Source organism: Lepidochelys kempii, chromosome 10, assembly GCF_965140265.1.
Source record: "Lepidochelys kempii isolate rLepKem1 chromosome 10, rLepKem1.hap2, whole genome shotgun sequence".
Lineage (NCBI taxonomy): Eukaryota > Metazoa > Chordata > Testudines > Cheloniidae > Lepidochelys > Lepidochelys kempii.
In genome coordinates this window covers 30456250-30478309 of record NC_133265.1, presented here as the reverse complement: position 1 = coordinate 30478309, position 22060 = coordinate 30456250, and the positions used below count along the sequence as shown (strand labels likewise).

At 47.5% G+C, this 22060-nt stretch overlaps 2 protein-coding genes across 14 annotated transcripts in view; one reads left to right on the top strand and one right to left on the bottom strand.

The window, feature by feature from the left end:
• ROGDI (rogdi atypical leucine zipper) overlaps positions 1-11920 on the bottom strand; it is a 51989-nt gene extending 40069 nt beyond the window's left edge. For all 13 annotated transcript variants that reach the window (XR_012161165.1, XR_012161166.1, XR_012161167.1 and 10 more), the window contains exons 1-2: positions 11807-11920; positions 674-745 (exon numbers count right to left, since the gene is read on the bottom strand). Coding sequence is in view for 9 of the 13 variants with exons in the window: in XM_073362586.1 (XP_073218687.1) it covers positions 674-745; positions 11807-11848 (114 nt within the window). In the remaining 4 variants the exon portion in view is untranslated. The remainder of the gene's footprint in view (positions 1-673; positions 746-11806) is intronic.
• Positions 11921-12167: 247 nt separating this feature from the next.
• On the top strand, positions 12168-21435 carry LOC140918004 (uncharacterized). The gene is made up of 3 exons (XM_073361530.1): positions 12168-12284; positions 13924-15733; positions 21420-21435. Exons 1-3 carry the CDS (start codon positions 12266-12268, stop codon positions 21433-21435), a joined length of 1845 nt encoding a protein of 614 aa, XP_073217631.1. The 5' UTR covers positions 12168-12265.
• Positions 21436-22060: the final 625 nt, after the last annotated feature.

The window sequence follows — 22060 nt, the reverse complement described above, 5'->3', positions numbered from 1 at the left end:
GACGTAATTCTGCAATATCCTGGACAAACCTTATGGGATTAAGATTAACTTTATTGAATTAGGTTTAAACCTTTGAGGTCCCTTGTATTAAAAATGCAATTGTGTAGGTGTTATTGTGGCATTGTATGCAACTCCTCTAGGAGGAGAGGGATGCTGATGGAAAGCCACTTCTAGAGAGGTGCAAATATGCTCGTTCAAACTGGATTCTCCAGGACCACCAGACCAAGAAATGATTTTTGGATAAACAGCCTTGTTTTAAACCAGCTCAGTGCCTTCTTCCTGATCAAATAAACAGACAAGTCCCTTGGTCCAAGAAGGGACCCAATCCTTAGGGAAGGGTTGGAAGGACTGGGTCCCATAAGACTGTGGTCTTGTTCTGAGCTGAAGCTGTGATGAACTTGAAACCACAAGGAAACCCCTTGAGTGGGGTTTTAAAGGACTGCTCCTGCCAGAGCTCATGTTAGGGTTGGGGGGTCCTCTAGTTAGCTTATTAGTATGCGTGTAGGGGTGGCGGTGTTTTTTGTTTTTAATATATTTTCTCTGGGGATAAAGAGAGGTCTCTGCTCTCCAGGGCTGTCACCCCAGCATTGTGTTCACACAGAACAAAACAGCAACCAGAAAAAAGCAACTGAAAAGGCAAATTCCCCATGCATGGCTGGAACTGGCTCGTTACCTTCAGAATATCCTGCAGCTGTCTCAGGACACCATGAACCTCCTCTTGCAAAAGCCATTTAAACTCTTCTTCCTATAGCCATAGAAAGACAAAACAGGAATCATCTACGAGAGAGTCTCTTGGGGCTTTCACAGGATCCTTGATCTTAATTTCTTTCCAAGGCACAGAAGCACATACACCATGGAGAACAAGTTTACTGGTATGTGCAGGTGGAAATATAACAAGAGGAAAGGTAGGCAGTTTTTGACTGAATTGATCAAAGGAGTTATTTTCTCTACCTCTCCATGCTGCCTATATCCCCTTTCAAAATATCTTGCCTTGACTCCACTGAGCAAATGTTTATTTATTTAGAACATTATATGAATAATAGTGGTGGTAGGTGGCCCTGTGCTGCTGGAGGTATCCATTTCAGATGAAGCATAAAGCCCAGATCCTGCCTCCTTGAAAACTCTGGGGCTGTTCTAGCCTGGTTCTTATACTGGTCTCATCCACATAGTTTACCAAACAGCAGCTTAATTAGGAAAGAACCCAAAATAAATTCAGCTGAGGGGACGGGACTGTTTGCACAAATTCAGTAATAAACAAGTTCAGATCTGATGGGACAACTTCTCAGCTGACCTCAACTAGCTGTCTGCTATGGAGAAAGCCTGTGAAAACCAGATCCTGAAGCTGCAAACCTGAAGTATTAGTATAAGAACACCCTTGGTCAAAAGAACACCAAAGGCAGTAGGTGTGCGTGTGTTGTGGGGAGGATTACTTTCAACACAGCGAAGTAGGGAAGGACAACCCCATTTTTCAGATGGGAACAGTGTCACAGGGTAAATAAGTGTCTTGCCCAAGGTGTCACAGGCAAAGTGTGGCTGGGAGTCAGGAACTGAATCAGGTCTCTCAAATCCCAGTCTAGTCCAGTGGCCTAACCACTATACCATTCCTACCAATGTGTACTAGGAGAAGTGTTAGCAAATATGTGGATTTTCGCCCAGCTCTTTTCACATGAGATGGAAATGTCCTGCTGGCAAACCCCTTTTGAATGAGGGCTAGGACAAAGATGTTGGTTATAACACTCGTTAACCTGCCAGATGTGCCTATTGGGTGCACATCTGGATAAGATTCCATTTCATAAAATACCAGTTAACCACTAAGTGCCGACGAAAGCTTGAGATATGTTATAGCAGGAATCTGGCGGGAACCAATGAGAGGTTTGATCCTTTGGTGGAATCAGGTTTGGGAGTTTGCTAGAATGAGGGCGCTCACAGCAAGTCAAACATGATATGGATCCAATCCAGAGAATCAGACAATTCCTCTCTGAGTACATCTCCTTAGAAAGAGTCTTCATAAAACCACTGAACACATTAAATGTTTAAAAGAAAAACCTTTCAGCTCTTAAGAACAGTCAATTCTGTGGTGGTAAAAGGTTCCATTTGTGGGGAGAGTAGGCAAAGAGATTCACTGCAACATGAAGGACTTTCCCCAAAGACTAGAGGATGGCAGCTTTGCCCTCCTTTCATTTGGTGCCCGCACACTCCCTCTCCCCAATACCATCAGCTATAAAAAAAAAATAGCTGTTACTAAACTTTCGTAACTGTTGTTCTTTGAAATTGTGTTGCATGTTTCCATTCCACTCTAGGTGTGTGTGAGCCCTGCGCACAGTCACTGAATTTTTTCCCCCTCATTGGATGCATTGGGGCAGCTTAAGCACCCTCTGCTGCTGTGTGCCATTAGCACCAGCATAAAGCGCCCAGCAGACCCCGCGCCCCCTCCTCAGTTCCTTCTTTCTGGAAAACTCCAATGTAGAGGGGTAGAAAGTCGGGTCAAGCAATGGATGTTCAAAACATCTTGAAGAACAACAGTTACGAAAGGTTACTAACTGTTTTTTCTTTGAGTGACTGCACATGTGATTCCAACCAAGGTGACTCCCAAGCAGTTAAGTAGGAGGAGGGATTTGGGTTCATGTACACAGGCTGCAGTACAGCTTGACCAAGTTTGGCATCATCTCCTGAATGCGAAGTCATGGTGTAATTGGAGGAGAACGTGTGCTCCACTGACCAGGTTGCTGCTTTACAATCTGTACTAAAAATGCTGTTGAGGATGCTTGCGATCTTGTGGAATGAGCAGTCAGGTTAGTTGGTGGCAAAACACCTGCCTGAGCTTAACATTTGCGAATACATGACGACATCCAGGGCAAAGCTGTCTGAAGAAACTGGGAGACCTTTCATCCTGTCCGCTACAGCCACAAACAGTTAGTTGGGTGGACCACCAGAATGGTTTAGTTCTTTCTATGTAGGCTGTGGGTGCTCTTCTTCCCTTTCTGCATCAGCAGGATCCCGCTGAACTGGCTCTTTGAGTTTGATACTGGGCTTGGTACCGGAGTCCAGACTGGGTGCCACCCAATAGGACAATGCTACCCATCTTTCAGAGGCCACTGAATAGCAGCACCTGGAATATGCCTGGGAAACTGGGGGAAAACCCCCATAGGTTCCAAAAGGGCCACTGGACTGGTGTAGGTCCCGAGTGATCTCCTGGCCAACCACTCAATGGTACTCCTGTGCCCAGATCCATGGAAGGGTGGAAATGTCTAGAGGATTAACAAGAACGGCTTCAAGGAGGGGAAGAGTAAGACCTGATCTCCGATTCTGAAGAGGATGAGACTCTCTGGGTACCACAGAGGTGCAATTCCCAACCATTCCAGAGATCAGTGACAGGGTGGAGAGGTCTGCACTGAGGCAAGCACTGCAGGTTTCCCTTCTGACGATACTGTGCCCTTCACATTGAAATGACCCAGCTGGTTCACTCCTGTTCACCAATACCAATAATAGCAGTACACCAGTACCAGTAACAGCGCACAGTCAATCTGTGGAACTCCTTGCCTGAGGGGGTTGTGAAGGCAAGGACTATAACAGGGTTTAAAAGAGAACTAGATAAATTCATGGAGGTTAAGTCCATTCATGTCTATTAGCCAGGATGGGTAAGGAATGGTATCCCTAGCCTCTGTCTGCAAGAGGGTAGAGATGGATGGCAGGAGAGAGATCACTTGATCATTACCTGTTAGGATCACTCCCTCTGGAGCACCTGGGATTGGCCACTGTCGACAGACAGGATACTGGGCTGGATGGACCTTTGGTCTGATCCAGCATGGCCATTCTTATGTTCTTGTACTGTCGATGATACCGGTACCGACATTGAGAGAAGGTCCCTGACAGCTACAAATGCTTCCGGTGTGGTCGGGACCAAAATACTGTCGGTACTACACAGTGCCACCAATACAGAAGCTCTTCTGGTAACAGACTCAACGGTGCCTACGTAGGTGCCAGAATCAACGGTGCCAGCTTCTATGGATCTGAGGTAGAGGAGTGCTTTGGTTTAGATCGCACTCTACCCTGATTCCCATGCCTGGCAGCCTTCGGTGCCAGGAATGCCCCCCCTTTCGGCACGCTGTTTCTTTTGTCTTTTTCTGGGCCCTGGAGATGGAGATTGGTGCCGGGACTCTGGTAAGGTAGGAGGAGCACTCCTTACTGATGCTGATGCACTCGGCCTGGCTCAGATGAAGGTCTCAGTGCCACTTCCATGAGCAGGATCTTCTGCCTGGCCTCACAATCCTTCTCCGAGCGAGTCCTTGCAGATCTAGCAATGGTCCCCAGTATGAGCATCTCTCAGGCACTTCAAGTAGCTTGACTGCCTGTCGCTCAAGGGCATAACCTTGTTGCAGGAGACGCAGGGCTTGAAGCCTGGTGACCGAGGCCTCCCTCGGTACTGTGGATTGGAAGAAAACTCCAATAAACACGATTTACTAAAACTAACTATGTACAATAAAAAGAGAAAGTCCACTGAGAGAACTTGTGAATGGAAGGAGAGCAGTTCCAGCAACCACCACAGGCGGTAGGAAGGAACTGAGGGGTCACAGGGTCCGCTGGGTGCTTTATACTTGCACAGTGTGCTGCAGCAAAGGGTGCTTGAGCCACCATGACGGGTACCACTGAGGGAAAAATTTCTGGTGACTGTGCGCAGGGTGCGTAGAGTGGGATGCACATGTGCAGTCATTTAAAGACTGTTTAAACCACTTTTAAGCTTCCAAACTTCTTCCATTTTCAGGGCACACACAAACTGGCTTGGTTCTCATCGTTTGTTGATCAGTCCAGATTAGACAGTTTATTGACCTTCATGCTACCCATGCTACGTTTTTGCAGATGTTTGAGAACAGCGGAGAGACTTGGAATGCTTGGGATTCTTCGAGAGGGTGAGGCATATTTATATTCACACAAGGGTTGGTTGGTTGGTTGGTTATTTTGTCACCTAAAACACAGTTCCAGCCTAACTGTGTTTGGAATACTTCTACGAATTTGTTAAAAATCTACAGCTCAGAATAGGCACCTTTGTTTAGAAGTCTCAAATCTCAATATGTAGAATTTGGGGCAATTTGCTCATCCACGCATGAATTTACACTAAGTGGCATATGGCACCTGCAGTGTCACAGACTGACACATCCAAAGGGACTTACACAGCAGCAGTTTGTTTTGCTCAGTTTCCTAGAGTACCCTGGACCTTTTTCTGAAACAGTTAAAACCACATCATAAACACATCCCTCTGTCCAAGGCCATTTTCCATGATGGTACAACCCTTTATTAAGGAGGAGGTGGGAGAAAAAGACCAGGATGTGTACAGGCTCTAGTACTTCCTTTGTTTTTTTTCTTGAGCTTTTCAAATACTTCTGGGGAGCTACTTATGGCACCCACATAAGTTCTAGTCTTTCTTGAATTCCTGGACATCAGATCTCAGATATTATACATGTCATATGAGACGATAAGAAATAACACACAAAAAACACACATCCGAAGTTCTCTGGCTTTGTTTGATATAACCCAAGTGCTACTATTTGGGGGTTTCCTGTGAGTCCTGCAGAACCTGATTCACTGCCCTAACCAAAATTAATATGAAGAATTATGATTGGGGATTGACAGAAGGGAGTATAAATCAAACAAGCCTGATCAGAGAAGAAAAGCTGAGGGGCTGGGGATGGCTGGGATTCTCAGACAGGGTGGGATATGTTTATATCAGTAAGGAAAGCTACCTTATTGAGGTCAGAATATGTAGGGATAAAGTGAGACAGGCTAAAAGTCAAGTAGAGTTGGACCTTGCAAAGGGAATTAAAACCAATAGTAAAAGGTTCTATAGTCATATAAATAGGAAGAAAACAAAGAAAGAAGAAGTGGGACTGCTAAAAACTGAGGATGGAGTGGAGGTCAAGGATAATCTAGGCATGGCCCAATATCTAAACAAATACTTTGCCTCAGTCTTTAATAAGACTAAAGAGGATCTTAGGGATAATGGTAGCATGATAAATGGGAATGAGGATATGGAGGTAGACATCACCATATCTGAGGTAGAAGCGAAACTCAAACAGCTTAATGGGGCTAAATCGGGGGGCCCAGATAATCTTCATCCAAGAATATTAAAAGAATTGGCACAAGAAATTGCAAGCCCATTAGCAAGAATTTTTAATGAATCTGTAAATTCAGGGGTTGTACCATATGATTGGAGAATTGCTAACATAGTTCCTATTTTTAAGAAAGGGAAAAAAAGTGATCCAAGTAATTATAGGCCTGTTAGTTTGACATCTGTAGTATGCAAGGTCTTGGAAAAAATTTTGAAGGAGAAGGTAGTTAAGGACATTGAAGTCAATGGTAAATGGGACAAAATACAACATGGTTTTACAAAAGGTAGATCGTGCCAAACCAACCTGATTTCCTTCTTTGAGAGAGTAACAGATTTTTTAGATAAAGGAAACGCAGTGGATCTAATTTATTTAGATTTTAGTAAGGCGTTTGATACTGTGCCACATGGGGAATTATTAGTTAAATTGGATAAGATGGGCATCAATAGGAAAATTGAAAGGTGGATAGGGAATTGGTTAAAGGGGAGACTACAACGGGTCCTACTGAAAGGTGAACTGTCAAGTTGGAGGGAGGTTACCAGTGGAGTTCCTCAAGGATCAGTTTTGGGACCAATCTTATTTAATCTTTTTATTACTGACCTGGGCACAAAAAGTGGGAGTGTGCTAATAAAGTTTGCAGATGATACAAAGCTGGGAGGTATTGCTAATTTAGAGAAGGACAGGGATACCCTACAGGAGGATCTGGATGACCTTGTAAACTGGAGTAATAGGAATAGGATGAAATTTAATAGTGAGAAGTGTAAGGTCATGCATTTAGGGATTAATAACAAGAATTTTAGTTATAAGCTAGGGACGCATCAACTAGAAGTAACGGAGGAGGAAAAGGACCTTGGAGTATTGGTTGATCATAGGTTGACTATGAGCTGCCAATGTGATATGGCTGTGAAAAAAGCTAATGTCGTCTTGGGATGCATCAGGAGAGGTATTTCCAGTAGGGATAAGGAGGTTTTAGTACCGTTATATAAGGCACTGGTGAGATCTCACCTGGAAACCTGTGTGCAGTTCTGGTCTCCCATGTTTAAGAAGGATGAATTCAAACTGGAACAGGTACAGAGAAGGGCTACTAGGATGATCCGAGGAATGGAAAACTTGTCTTATGAAAGGAGACTCAGGGAGCTTGGCTTGTTTAGCCTAACTAAAAGAAGGTTGAGGGGAGATATGATTGCTCTCTATAAATATATCAGAGGGATAAATACCAGAGAGGGAGAGGAATTATTTAAACTCAATACCAATGTGGACACAAGAACAAATGGATATAAACTGGCCACTAGGAAATTTAGATTAGAAATTAGACGAAGGTTTCTAACCATCAGAGGAGTGAAGTTTTGGAATAGCCTTCCGAGGGAAGTAGTGGGGGCAAAAGATCTATCTTGCTTTAAGATTAAACTCGATAAGTTTATGGAGGAGATGGTATGATGGGATAACATGGTTTTGGTAATTAAATATTCATGGTAAATAGGCCCAATGGCCTGTGATGGGTTTTTAGATGGGGTAAGATCCAAGTTACCCGGGAAAGAATTTTCTGTAGTATCTGGCTGATGAATCTTGCCCATATGCTCAGGGTTTAGCTGATCGCCATATTTGGGGTCGGGAAGGAATTTTCCTCCAGGGCAGATTGGAAGGCCCTGGAGGTTTTTCGCCTTCCTCTGTAGCATGGGGCACGGGTCACTTGCTGGAGGATTCTCTGCTCCTTGAGGTCTTCAAACTACAATTTGAGGACTTCAATAGCACAGATATAGGTGTGAGGTCTTTTTTAGGAGTGGTGAGTGAAATTCTGTGGCCTGCATTGTGCAGGAGGTCAGACTAGATGATCATAATGGTCCCTTCTGACCTAAATATCTATGAATCTATGAATCTATGAATATTCCTGCAGGTCTTGGTTGGTTGGTTATTTTGTTACATCGGCCTGATCTACACTACACAGTTAGGTCAATTTAAGGCAGCTTACATTGACCTAATTATGTCAGCTTACACACTACAGCAGTGGTTCTCAACCCGCAGCTCACATGAGGACCAATTAGCACACAGCTGCGGCCCAGCTCAGCTGTGTGCTAAAGGTCATGGGCTCCCGGCTGCCGCATGGCTCCGCACGGCGGGGGTCGGGGTCCTGGCTGCTCCCTGGCTCCGCACGGCGGGGGTCGGGGTCCTGGCTGCTCCCTGGCTCCGCACGGCGGGGGTCGGGGTCCTGGCTGCTCCCTGGCTCCGCACGGCGGGGGTCGGGGTCCTGGCTGCTCCCTGGCTCCGCACGGCGGGGGTCGGGGTCCCTGCCCCACACCCAGCTCTCCGCTCTGTGCCGGGGTTCTCCGTGTGAAAATCGCTGAACATAGGGGTTTGTGGGGGGGAGGGGGACTGTGGTTCTCAACTTTTGGCCCAACTAACACTTTGCGGCCCATAATGATAAATAGGTTGAGAACCACTGCACTACAGCCTTGTCCCACCAATGTAAGTGCCTTACTACACTGACATAACTTCATCTCCATGAGAGGCATAGGGCTTATGTTGGTGTAGTTAGGGTGACACAATGTCTGTGCAGACACTGCATTACTTACATTGACTGTTGGCTGTCTTATCAATTTCAGGGATCCATGCTGGAACTATGAAACTGACAAGAAAGCTGGGCAGCTAGTGCCCCGCTGCCCCCTGCTGGGAACAGGGAGGCAAGAAGCCTGGGTGGCTACAAGGCTCTTCGAGGGGAGGTGTGTGGAGCTGAGAGCCCGGGCTCTCAGCCCCTGCCTACTGCCCCTCTTCAGTGGGTGACAGCGCTCCTGGTGAGGACATACACCACCGACAGAAGGAGGGCAGTGTGGACATCAGCAGTAATTCCTGCAGTGATCGTAAGTCGACCTAATGTAGGTCGACTTAAGTCTATAGTGTAGACATGCCTTTAGCCTAGGGTTGTTTTAACTGCTATTCCACCTACTGATTACAATAGGGTCTCAATTAGAACACAATTTCAGGCACATTTGTTAATTAAGTTCTTGATGGACAAACCCATGCATATCTTGGTCATAAAAATGTCCTTTAGTACCGATGTTTAATTTCAGTTATCCAAGGCCAAAGGCCTTTTAGGTACCTTAGAAATCGCTAAAAATTATCAGAGATGGCATCTGTAAAATTTCCTCCAGCCAGCGAGTTACAATCCTGACCCGAAAACAACACAAGTAAAATGCTACAGAGTCACAAACCTTGATTTACAGAGGATGTACTAGTGAGTAAGGACATTCCAGGGCTGAAAGCCTGACAAGAATCCGCTTCCCAACCTCAAGATCTTATCTTGGGGAAAGACCAGTAGCTCCAATTTACTGATCTTAATGGTCTTCACAGGACACATGGCAGCAGACAATTCCTAAGGGGCACTGACCCTATATCAATTAAGGCTTTCAATACTAAGAACAAGAGACTAATACACTGGACAAGTGGGCAGTGCCCCGCAAGCAGTAGGAGGACCAAGGAAAGCGTGCCCTGAAAGAAGAGGTCAGGGATGAGAAATGCCTGTTGGCTGCTAGGCAAACTTCAGCTTCCCTGCTTAGTTCACAGTCAGCAATGACCCTATGCCATGAACCTCATTAATACAACCTAAATAGAACTATTATAAGGTGGGGGTATAACTGGTTGGAAAATCATTCCCAGAGAGTAATCATCAGTGGTTCACAGTCATGCTGGAAGGGCATAACAAGTGTGGTCCTGAAGGGATTGGTTTTGGGTCTGGTTCTGTTCAATATCTTCATCAATGATTTAAATAATGGCATAGAGAGTACACTTACAAAGTCTGTGGATGATACCAAGCTGGGAGGGGTTGCAAGTGCTTTGGAGGATAGGATTAAAATTCAAAATGATCTGGACAAACTGGAGAAATGGTTTGAAGTAAACAGGATGAAATTCAATAAGGACAAATGCAAAGTACTCCACTTAGGAAGCAACAATCAGTTGCACACATACAAAATAGGAAATGACTGTCTTGGAAGGAGTACTGCAGAAAGAGATCTGGGGGTCATAATGGATCACAAGCTAAATATGAGTCAACAGTGTAATGCTGTTGCAAAAAAAGCAAACATCATACTGGGATATATTAGCAGGAGTGTTGTAAGCAAGACATGAGAAGTCATTCTTCTGCTCTACTCAGCGCTGATTAGGCCCCTCAACTGGAGTATTGTGTACAGTTCTGGGCGCCACATTTCAGGAAGGATGTGGACAAATTGGAGAAAGTCCATAGAAGAGCGACAAAAATGATTAAAGGTCAAAAAAACATCACCTATGAGAGAAGATTGAAAAAACTGGGTTTGTTTCATCTGGAGAAAAGAAGATTGAGAAGGGGACATAACAGTTTTCAAGTACATAAAAGGTTGTTACAAGGAGGAGGGAGAAAAACTGTTCTTCTTAACCTCTGAGGATAGGACAAGAAGCAATGGGTTTATATTGCAGCAAGGGCAGTTTAGGTTGGACATTAGGAAAAACTTCCAGGGCTTAACCACCCTGACAGTTAGGAAGAAATTGCCTAGGGAGGCTGTGGAATCTCCATCATTGGGGATTTTTAAGAGCAGGTTGGACAAACCCTGTCAGGGATGGTCTAGATCAGGGGTCTCAAACACACGGCCCACGGGGTTATTTTCTACAGCCCACCAACTCCCCGCAGTCCCCCCAGCATTTACCTAGAGCAGCTCCGGCCCGGTGCACACCGGGGACAGGGCAGGCTCCCTCCCTGCCTGCCTTGCCCCAGCACCGCTCCGGGAAGCGGCCAGGACCTGGGGGGAGGCACAGGGGTCTGTGTGTTGCCCTGGCCACCCCTCCAGGTACCTCCCCCGAAGCTCCCAGGCCAATGGGAGCTTCAGGGGAGGTACCTGGAGGAGAGGCCAGGGCAACACACAAACCCCTGTGCACCTCCCCCACCAGGTCCTGGCCTCCTCCCTAGAGGGCGCGGGGGCAGGGCAGGCAGGCAGGGAGCCTGCCCCGCCCCTGGTGCGCCACCCCCCGAACCCCTCCTGCAGCCGAACCCCCTGCCCTGAGCCCCCTGCCTCACCCTGCACCCCTCCTGCACCCCAACCCCCTGAGCCCCCGCCGCACCACGCACACCTCCTGAACGCCAACTCCCTGTCCTGAGCCCCCTGCTGCACCCTGCACCCCACCTGTACCCTCTGGGGGCAGGGAGGGGGCCTCACAGAAAGGGTGGAGTAGGGGCGGGGCCGGGGCAGCGGGTGGTCAGTGGTACAGCCCTCAGGCCAATGTACTAGTCCTCATGCGGCCCCCGTTGGTCAATTGAGTTTGAGACCCCGGGTCTAGATAATACCTAGTCCTGCCGTGAGTGCAGGGGACGGGACTAGATGACCTCTGGAGACCCTTCCAGGCCTATGGGGCACCTGGCCAGGGCAGGGGCAGCCACCACCCAGGCGAGACGCTGCGTCTCCAGATCGGCCGGGCTGATGCTGTCTGCGATGGCGGAGAGGGGCGGGCTGCTGCGCTGGGGGCACTGCCCGGCGGGGGAGAACCGGCCCCAGGGCAGGCAGGCCCCGGGCAGCCCTTCGCCCTCCCCCACGCCGGGCAGCGCCTCTCTCCGGGACACCTGGGGGAAGGATCCCCACCCCCAGAGGAGGGCCTCGGGGCTGGCCCCAACCCCCGGCTGGCGAGATGCAGGGGCGGGCCCAGGCCCTTGGCAGGGGGGCAGAGGAGGGGGAGGGTCCCGGACTCACCAGCACTGCCCGCTCCGCCGCGCTCGCCATCGCGGCCGCCATGCCCCAGCTCTCCGCTCCTCCTCAGCACAGGCCGGGGCCGCCGGCTCCGCTTCGTGCCCGCCCCCCTCACTCCTGACTGGCTAGGCTCCGGCACCACCAGCCTTGGGATTGGTTACTGTCCTCCCCAGGCCCCGCCCAACTCCGACCCCTCCCACCGCGGCTCGGCCTCTACTCTGCCTAGCAACGCGGCCCAGGGAGCTGGTGAGTGGCTGGAATTATCTCCGTCCTCCCAGAGCTGAGGGCAAAGATGCACGGGACTGGGGATGACGCCACAAGGCCTGGAGTGACATCACAATGTATGGGCAGATGGGGCGGGGCCTAAGACTGAATGGTGGTGGAGTGGCCGGGATCCAGCAGAGGAGGCTGGCTGCAGGGATGTGCAGCCGAGCCATGCAGTGACTGAGAGCCCATCACATAATGAACCAACAAGCAGCTGGTAATTTACCTGTATTGGAGCAAGTCTAACCCAGCTCTCACCGCCGCATGAAAATGGGATCGCGACCCACAGTTTAGAGCAGTGGTCTCCAAACTTTTTTGATCACGCACCCTGTCATAAATATAAAGGGAAGGGTAAACCCCTTTGAAATCCCTCCTGGCCAGGGGAAAGCTCCTCTCACCTGTAAAGGGTTAAGAAGCTAAAGGTAACCTCGCTGGCACCTGACCAAAATGACCAATGAGGAGACAAGATACTTTCAAAAGCTGGGAGGAGGGAGAGAAACAAAGGGTTTGTGTGTCTGTCTGTAGTCGTCTTGGTCAGGGACAGAACAGGAATGGAGCCTTAGAACTTTTAGTAAGTAATCTAGCTAGGTATGTGTTAGATTATGATTTCTTTAAATGGCTGAGAAAAGAATTGTGCTGAATAGAATAACTATTTCTGTCTGTGTATCTTTTTTGTAACTTAAGGTTTTGCCTAGAGGGGTTCTCTATGTTTTTGAATCTAATTACCCTGTAAGATATCTACCATCCTGATTTTAAAGGGGGGATTTCTTTATTTCTATTTACTTCTATTTTTTATTAAAAGTCTTCTTGTAAAACACTGAATGCTTTTTCATTGTTCTCAGATCCAAGGGTTTGGGTCTGTGGTCACCTATGCAAATTGGTGAGGCTTTTTATCCAACATTTCCCAGGAAAGGGGGAGTGCAAGTGTTGGGAGGATTGTTCATTGTTCTTAAGATCCAAGGGTCTGGGTCTGTAGTCACCTAGGCGAATTGGTGAGGCTTTTTACCAAACCTTGTCCAGGAAGTAGGGTGCAAGGTTTTGGGAAGTATTTTGGGGGGAAGGACGCGTCCAAACAGCTCTTCCCCAGTAACCAGTATTAGTTTGGTGGTGGTAGCGGCCATTCCAAGGATAACGGGGGTAATATTTTGTACCTTGGGGAAGTTTTGACCTAAGCTGGTAAAGATAAGCTTAGGAGGTTTTTCATGCAGGTCCCCACATCTGTACCCTAGAGTTCAGAATGGGGGAGGAACCTTGACATGGTGGCGCAGCGGTGGGATTAACCTGAAATCATTTTGAGATCCAGTTGAGATTTTTTGAACTAGAAATACAGATTTTAAAAAGGAATTTTTAGGAAGTCCAGAAGGCAGCTTTGAAACTGAAAGCAGCTTGGTTTCTCTCTGCTTTGTGGCCAAGCAGAGACAAAAGGGGATTATCTTGTGAATTGCAGGTTTCATTTGCCTGGAGGCAGGGTACTTAACTCCTGCAGGGAAATTCACAGTCTTCCAACCCAGAGGTTTTTTTTTTTTTTTCTTTTCTTCCTAAAAGTAAATAGGGGGGGTGTGCTCTACCCATTTGCCTGGAGACAAAAGTGGCAGGGTTTTTTTTAGGATTTTGATTTTTTTTTTTGTTTTACAAGGAGCACAGGTTTGAAAAGAAATTTTTTTTTTTTTCTTCGTTGGGCTGGGTAAGCAGGTTTTCAAGTAGTTGGAGGTTTTTTGCTTTAATTTGGGCCCAGAGCAGAGACAAGGGAATTGTCTTTTTCTGTAGGCTGACAATCACTATCAGAGAATAGGTATTCTATTCCAGCGCAGCAAAATTTTACAGCCATGTTTTGTTTGTTTATTTCTAAACCTCAGGTGTAAAGTTAGTTAAAAACAGAGAGGTTAGAATGACCAAATCCTCAGCTCGACTACAGCTGGAATTAGCCAAATTTCAGGCTGAGGAAAAACAAAGGGAACATGAAAGACAGATAGAACTCATGCGGCTGGAGAAGGAGGTACAGGAGGCTGCCCACAAGAGGGAAATGGAGGCAAGGAAGCATGTGGAGGAGGAGAAGGAAAAAGAGAGGAAGCATGTGGAGGAGATGGAGAGGATAAAGGCCCAGCAGAATATACCAACAAACCCTAGCGATCCTTCTCCAGGTACCACTTCCCATCCCAGAAAGTTCCCCACCTACAAGGCAGGTGATGATACTGAGGCCTTCTTAGAAAACTTCGAAAGGGCCTGCCTTGGGTACAACATCTCTACTGACCAATACATGGTAGAGCTGAGGCCGCAGCTCAGTGGACCCTTAGCTGAGGTGGCAGCTGAAATGCCTAAAGAACACATGAACAAGTATGAACTGTTTAAATCCAAGGCGAGAGTCAGAATGGGGATAACACCCGAGCAGTCTCGTCGGAGGTTCAGAGCCCTAAGGTGGAAACCAGACATGTCATTTACCCGACATGCCTACCACATTGTGAAACATTGGGATGCCTGGATATCAGGAGCAAGTGTTGAATCTCCAGTAAATTTGCCCTTCCTAATGCAAATGGAACAATTCTTAGAGGGTGTTCCTGAGGAAATAGAAAGATACATCCTAGATGGGAAACCCAAAACTGTAATCGAGGCAAGAGAGATTGGAGCCAGATGGGTGGAGGTGGCAGAGAAGAAGAAAACTGGTCGCAGTTGGAGCGGAGACCAGAAGGGACCACCCCAGACCACACCCTATTACCGGGGGCCGCCCAAAGCCCCACCTACCTCCCAAAGAACCCTCCAGACCCCTTATCGTCCCACCACCCTGTTCTCCAGCAACCCTCCTCGTCCCAGTGACCCGTCAGCTGGACGATGTTTTAAGTGTAACGAGCTGGGGCATGTAAAGGCCAACTGCCCCAAGAACCCCAACAGATTACAGTTCATTGCACCGGAATCACACCAGAGGTCCACAGGCCCAGATACCTCCCAGATACCCTTGGAGCGGAGGGAAACTGTGAGTGTGGGCGGGAAGAAGGTCACCGCGTGGAGGGACACCGGAGCACAAGTGTCAGCTATCCATGCTTCCTTAGTGGACCCCAATTTAATCAACCCAGAGATCCAAGTGACGATTCAACCCTTCAAGTCCAACTCTTTCAATTTGCCTACAGCCAAGTTGCCTGTCCAGTACAAGGGCTGGTCAGGAATGTGGACTTTTGCAGTCTATGATGATTATCCCATCCCCATGCTGTTGGGGGAAGACTTGGCCAATCATGTGAAGCAGGCCAAGAGGGTGGGAATGGTCACCCGCAACCAGGCTAAACAAGCCGTGAGGCCTAGCTCTGTTCCGGAAACTTCTATCAGGACCCAGTCAGAGGTGATGGACCTGGACCCCAGGCCAATGTCTGCAACAGCAGTAGTGGATCCAGTCCCAGAGACCCAGACGGAACCAGTCCCAGAACCGGAACCAGCCGAACAACCAACACCAGACCCCGTGTCAGCACTGAATCCAGTACTTGCAACCTCAACACCAGAGGGCCCCACCGAACCTGAACTGGCAGCAGCCGATAACCCTACACAAGAGGCTCAGCCGGAGCCTGAATCCCAACATAGTGCACCAGCGGAGAGCGGTTCACAGTCAACAGAAACAGCTCCATCCCCTATATCGCTTCCAGAGGGACCAAGCCTAGGTCCACAATCCCATGAGGAACTGATGTCTCCAGCATCAAGGGAACAGTTCCAGACCGAACAGGAAGCAGATGAAAGCCTCCAGAGAGCTTGGACGGCGGCACGGAGCAACCCACCGCCTCTCAGCTCTTCTAATCGATCCAGGTTTGTTGTAGAAAGAGGACTTTTATACAAGGAAACTCTTTCTGGGGGACACCAGGAAGACTGGCATCCTCAGAGACAGTTGGTAGTTCCAACTAAATACCGGGCCAAGCTCTTGAGCTTAGCCCATGATCACCCTAGTGGCCATGCTGGGGTGAACAGGACCAAAGACCGTTTGGGGGGGTCATTCCACTGGGAGGGAATGGGCAAGGATGTTTCTACCTATGTCCAGTCTTGTGAGGTGTGCCAAAGAGTGGGAAAACCCCAAGACCAGGTCAAAGCTCCTCTCCAGCCACTCCCCATCATTGAAGTTCCATTTCAGCGAGTAGCTGTGGATATTCTGGGTCCTTTTCCGAAAAAGACACCCAGAGGAAAGCAGTACATACTGACTTTCATGGATTTTGCCACCCGATGGCCGGAAGCAGTAGCTCTAAGCAACACCAGGGCTAAAAGTGTGTGCCAGGCACTAGCAGACATTTTTGCCAGGGTAGGTTGGCCCTCCGACATCCTCACAGATGCAGGGACTAATTTCCTGGCAGGAACTATGAAAAACCTTTGGGAAGCTCATGGGGTAAATCACTTGGTTGCCACTCCTTACCATCATCAAACAAATGGCATGGTGGAGAAGTTTAATGGAACTTTGGGGGCCATGATACGTAAATTCGTAAATGAGCACTCCAATGATTGGGACCTAGTATTGCAGCAGTTGCTCTTTGCCTACAGAGCTGTACCACATCCCAGTTTAGGGTTTTCCCCATTTGAACTTGTATATGGCCGTGAGGTTAAGGGGCCATTGCAGTTGGTGAAGCAGCAATGGGAGGGATTTACACCTTCTCCAGGAACTAACATTCTGGACTTTGTAACCAACCTACAAAACACCCTCCGAACCTCTTTAGCCCTTGCTAGAGAAAACTTACAGGATGCTCAAAAAGAGCAAAAAGCCTGGTATGATAAACATGCCAGAGAGCGTTCCTTCAAAGTAGGAGACCAGGTCATGGTCTTAAAGGCGCTCCAGGCCCATAAAATGGAAGCATCGTGGGAAGGGCCATTCGTGGTCCAGGAGCGCCTGGGAGCTGTTAATTATCTCATAGCATTCCCCACCTCCAACCGAAAGCCTAAGGTGTACCATATTAATTCTCTAAAGCCCTTTTATTCCAGAGAATTAAAGGTTTGTCAGTTTACAGCCCAGGGAGGAGACGACGCTGAGTGGCCTGAAGGTGTTTACTACGAAGGGAAATGTGCTGGTGGTGTGGAAGAGGTGAACCTCTCCATGACCCTTGGGCGTATGCAGCGACAGCAGATCCAGGAGCTGTGCACTAGCTACGCGCCAACGTTCTCAGCCACCCCAGGACTGACTGAACGGGCATACCACTCCATTGACACAGGTAATGCTCACCCAATTAGGGTCCACCCTTACCGGGTGTCTCCTCAAGCTAAAACTGCTATAGAACGGGAGATCCAGGATATGTTACAGATGGGTGTAATCCGCCCCTCTGAAAGTGCATGGGCATCTCCAGTGGTTCTAGTTCCCAAACCAGATGGGGAAATACGTTTTTGCGTGGACTACCGTAAGCTAAATGCTGTAACTCGCCCAGACAACTATCCCATGCCACGCACAGATGAACTATTAGAGAAACTGGGAAGGGCCCAGTTCATCTCTACCTTGGACTTAACCAAGGGGTACTGGCAGGTACCGCTAGATGAATCTGCCAAGGAAAGGTCAGCCTTCATCACACATCTCGGGCTGTATGAATTTAATGTACTCCCTTTCGGGCTGCGAAATGCACCCGCCACTTTCCAAAGACTTGTAGATGGTCTCCTAGCGGGATTAGGAGAATATGCAGTCGCCTACCTTGACGATGTGGCCATATTTTCGGATTCCTGGGCAGACCACCTGGAACATCTACAAAAAGTCCTTGAGCGCATAAGGGAGGCAGGACTAACTGTTAAGGCTAAGAAGTGTCAAATAGGCCTAAACAGAGTGACTTACCTTGGACACCAGGTGGGTCAAGGAACTATCAGCCCCCTACAGGCCAAAGTGGATGCTATCCAAAAGTGGCCTGTCCCAAAGTCAAAGAAACAGGTTCAATCCTTCTTAGGCTTGGCCGGTTATTACAGACGATTTGTACCGCACTACAGCCAAATCGCTGCCCCACTGACAGACCTAACCAAAAAGAAACAGCCAAATGCTGTTCAGTGGACCGGAAGGTGTCAGAAGGCCTTTAACAAGCTTAAAGCGACACTCATGTCTGACCCTGTACTAAGGGCCCCAGACTTTGACAAACCGTTCCTAGTAACCACAGATGCATCCGAGCGTGGTGTGGGAGCAGTTTTAATGCAGAAAGGACCTGATCAAGAATTCCACCCTGTAGTGTTTCTCAGCAAAAAACTGTCTGAGAGGGAAAGCAACTGGTCAGTCACTGAAAAAGAATGTTATGCCATTGTCTACGCTCTGGAAAAGCTACGCCCATATGTTTGGGGACGGCGTTTCCACCTGCAAACCGACCATGCTGCACTAAAGTGGCTTCACACCGTCAAAGAAACTAACAGAAAACTTCTTCGGTGGAGTTTAGCTCTCCAAGATTTTGATTTCGACATCCAACACATCTCAGGAGCTTCTAACAAAGTGGCTGATGCACTCTCCCGTGAAAGTTTCCCAGAATCAACTGGTTAAAATCGTCCTTGAGATGTGAAAAATATTGTTAGTCTTTATGTACTTGGTAGTATATTTAGAGATGCATGTGTCTTATTAACTCTGTTTTCCTAGAGCTCCAGGAAGAAATCCCAGCCAGTGTTTCACCCTAGCTGAGATTTGGGGGGCGTGTCATAAATATAAAGGGAAGGGTAAACCCCTTTGAAATCCCTCCTGGCCAGGGGAAAGCTCCTCTCACCTGTAAAGGGTTAAGAAGCTAAAGGTAACCTCGCTGGCACCTGACCAAAATGACCAATGAGGAGACAAGATACTTTCAAAAGCTGGGAGGAGGGAGAGAAACAAAGGGTTTGTGTGTCTGTCTGTAGTCGTCTTGGTCAGGGACAGAACAGGAATGGAGCCTTAGAACTTTTAGTAAGTAATCTAGCTAGGTATGTGTTAGATTATGATTTCTTTAAATGGCTGAGAAAAGAATTGTGCTGAATAGAATAACTATTTCTGTCTGTGTATCTTTTTTGTAACTTAAGGTTTTGCCTAGAGGGGTTCTCTATGTTTTTGAATCTAATTACCCTGTAAGATATCTACCATCCTGATTTTAAAGGGGGGATTTCTTTATTTCTATTTACTTCTATTTTTTATTAAAAGTCTTCTTGTAAAACACTGAATGCTTTTTCATTGTTCTCAGATCCAAGGGTTTGGGTCTGTGGTCACCTATGCAAATTGGTGAGGCTTTTTATCCAACATTTCCCAGGAAAGGGGGAGTGCAAGTGTTGGGAGGATTGTTCATTGTTCTTAAGATCCAAGGGTCTGGGTCTGTAGTCACCTAGGCGAATTGGTGAGGCTTTTTACCAAACCTTGTCCAGGAAGTAGGGTGCAAGGTTTTGGGAAGTATTTTGGGGGGAAGGACGCGTCCAAACAGCTCTTCCCCAGTAACCAGTATTAGTTTGGTGGTGGTAGCGGCCATTCCAAGGATAACGGGGGTAATATTTTGTACCTTGGGGAAGTTTTGACCTAAGCTGGTAAAGATAAGCTTAGGAGGTTTTTCATGCAGGTCCCCACATCTGTACCCTAGAGTTCAGAGTGGGGGAGGAACCTTGACACACCCCTATCAGTGAAAAGAAAAGGAGGACTTGTGGCACCTTAGAAACTAACCAATTTATTTGAGCATGAGCTTTCGTGAGCTACAGCTCACTTCAAATCCGATGAAGTGAGCTGTAGCTCACGAAAGCTCATGCTCAAATAAATTGGTTAGACTCTAAGGTGCCACAAGTCCTCCTTTTCTTTTTGCGAATACAGACTAACACGGCTGTTACTCTGAAACCCTATCAGTGAAAAATTTTTGAGCATGCCTGGGGCCGGTTTTCAATATATGTATATATATCAATTATATACATGTACTACTGTACTAATATTTGTAAATTATAAAACATACACAAAAATAGAAATTAAAAAACAATGAGATAAAGATGAAAAAAACCAATATTTTTAAAATAAATTATTTTATTTGCTCTCACTAAAAAATTAATATTTTTAGTGAGAGCAATGTGATCGAATGTGCTTTATTATTTTTGAAAATCTTGGTTTAACACTTTGATACAGCGGGCGCTCAGGGTGGGGTGCGGGGTCTGGGAGGGAGTTAGGGTGTGGGGGGGCGCTCAGGGTGAGGATGCGGGAAGAGGCTCAGGGCTGGGGCAGGCAGGAGGCGCAGAGCACTTACCTGGGGCAGCTCCTGTTTGGTGCAGGGGGGATGCAGGTTGCTCTGCGCAGCGCAGCACCACCCCCATGGCCACGATTCTGGGAGTCGTGATTCTGGGAGCAGCTTCCCCCGCGGCAGGCAGGGCCACCCGGAACGCAGGGGCTTTCGGGGCTTCAGGGCCTTGGGCTAAGGGCGCCTTGGGCTAAGGGGGCCCCGGGCCCTGGCCTGCAGCTCTAAAGCCCCTCTCGGAATGCGGCCCTGCGCGCACACGCCAGAGGACTCAGGGGGAGCAGGGGCGGCCAGCGAGAAGCGGCGCTTTCCCCTTCAAAGCGCCGCTTCTCTCCGGCTGGCTTTGAAGGGGAAAGCGCCGCTTCTTTCCGGCCGCTGGCTGCACAGCTGCCCCTGCTCCTCCACAGGCCAGAGGACTCAGGGCTGCCCCCCCACCCCCGCCTCCGGCGGTGCTCCTCCTGCCGCGCCCCCCAATCGATCGTCTTCCCCCCATGCACGCACCCCACTTTGGAGACCACTGCTTTAGAGCAACCTTTCCCGATGAGCGTACCCATTTCAGGAGTCTGATTTATCTTGCCTGCCATATCCTCCCAGTTTCACCTCACTTAAAACCTACTTGCTTACAAAATCAGACATAAAAATACAAAAGCGTCACAACACACTATTCCTGAAAAGTTGCTTACTTTCTCATTTTTACCATATTATAAAATACATCAAATGAAAATAGCTATTGTACTTACATTTCAGTGTATAGTATATAGAGCTGTATAAACAAGTTGTATGTAACAAATGTTAGTTTGTACCGACATCGGTAGTGCTTTTTATGTAGACAGTTGTAAAACTAGGCAAATATCTAGAGGAGTTGATGTAGCCCCTGAAAGAACTCTGTCCCCCTTGGGGTATGCGTACCCCTGGTTGAAAACCACTTGCTTTAGAGCATTTATTTTGTTCTTTAAAATCAGAGAGGTAAACAAGGGCTATTACCGGAGCAATCCTGCAACAGCTTCTGGTTACAACTGACCCTGGCCAGATTCAAACCCATGATGTACAAATGAAAAGGGCTGCTTGTCACATTATCGATCTCCTAAGCCATGCTGTTAGCTACTGTACATTTTCTTAAGAGGGGCAGGGCAAATCTAATTCCCTCAAATAGCACAGCTCTTACCCCGCTTCCAGGATGCGTTATTGTTTTCTTCTTGCACTGGCTTTTGTTCCAGCTGCAACGGGGGATAACCTCATCCTGCAGAGCTGATCTCCCCTGCTTCGGGACTGGGAAAGGGGGTGAAGAGATTTGTTCAAAAGAGATTTCTTCCAGCAGGCCTAGATACATATTAATTTAGAAGCAAAGTGGAATGCCTGGAGTGAGTGTTTACATGCCAATACTCAGAGCTGGCCATCTACAGAAAAGAATATCAAATAAGTTATTCAATGACTATCGTTATGGAGCTAATCTAATACCACAAAATGTAGTTTAAATGAATTATTCAGTGAAAACAAGCATAACATTCAGAAAACACGTTCAGAACAGATTATTTGGCCAAGTTTGTTTAGAATACTCTCTCAGCCTCTTGCATAACATTCCTGGTGTCAGCTTCCGAAACAACTGAAAAGTTTTGGGGTGAGTTTACAGAAGCAGTCAGTTCTCTGCTGCATGCTATTAAAAAAAAAAAAAGTTGGCCTAGCTTTATTTTGGATGCCACCTCTAGCTATTAGTACATCACTGGAAAAGAGAGGGGAAAAAAGCTCAGGTTTGAAGATATGAAATGAGCCAGGTTGTTACTGCTTGAGTGTTTTGGAAGGGACTCATTGCAACTGCTTGCTCAGTTTTGTGGATTAATTTCCTCTCCATTAGATACTA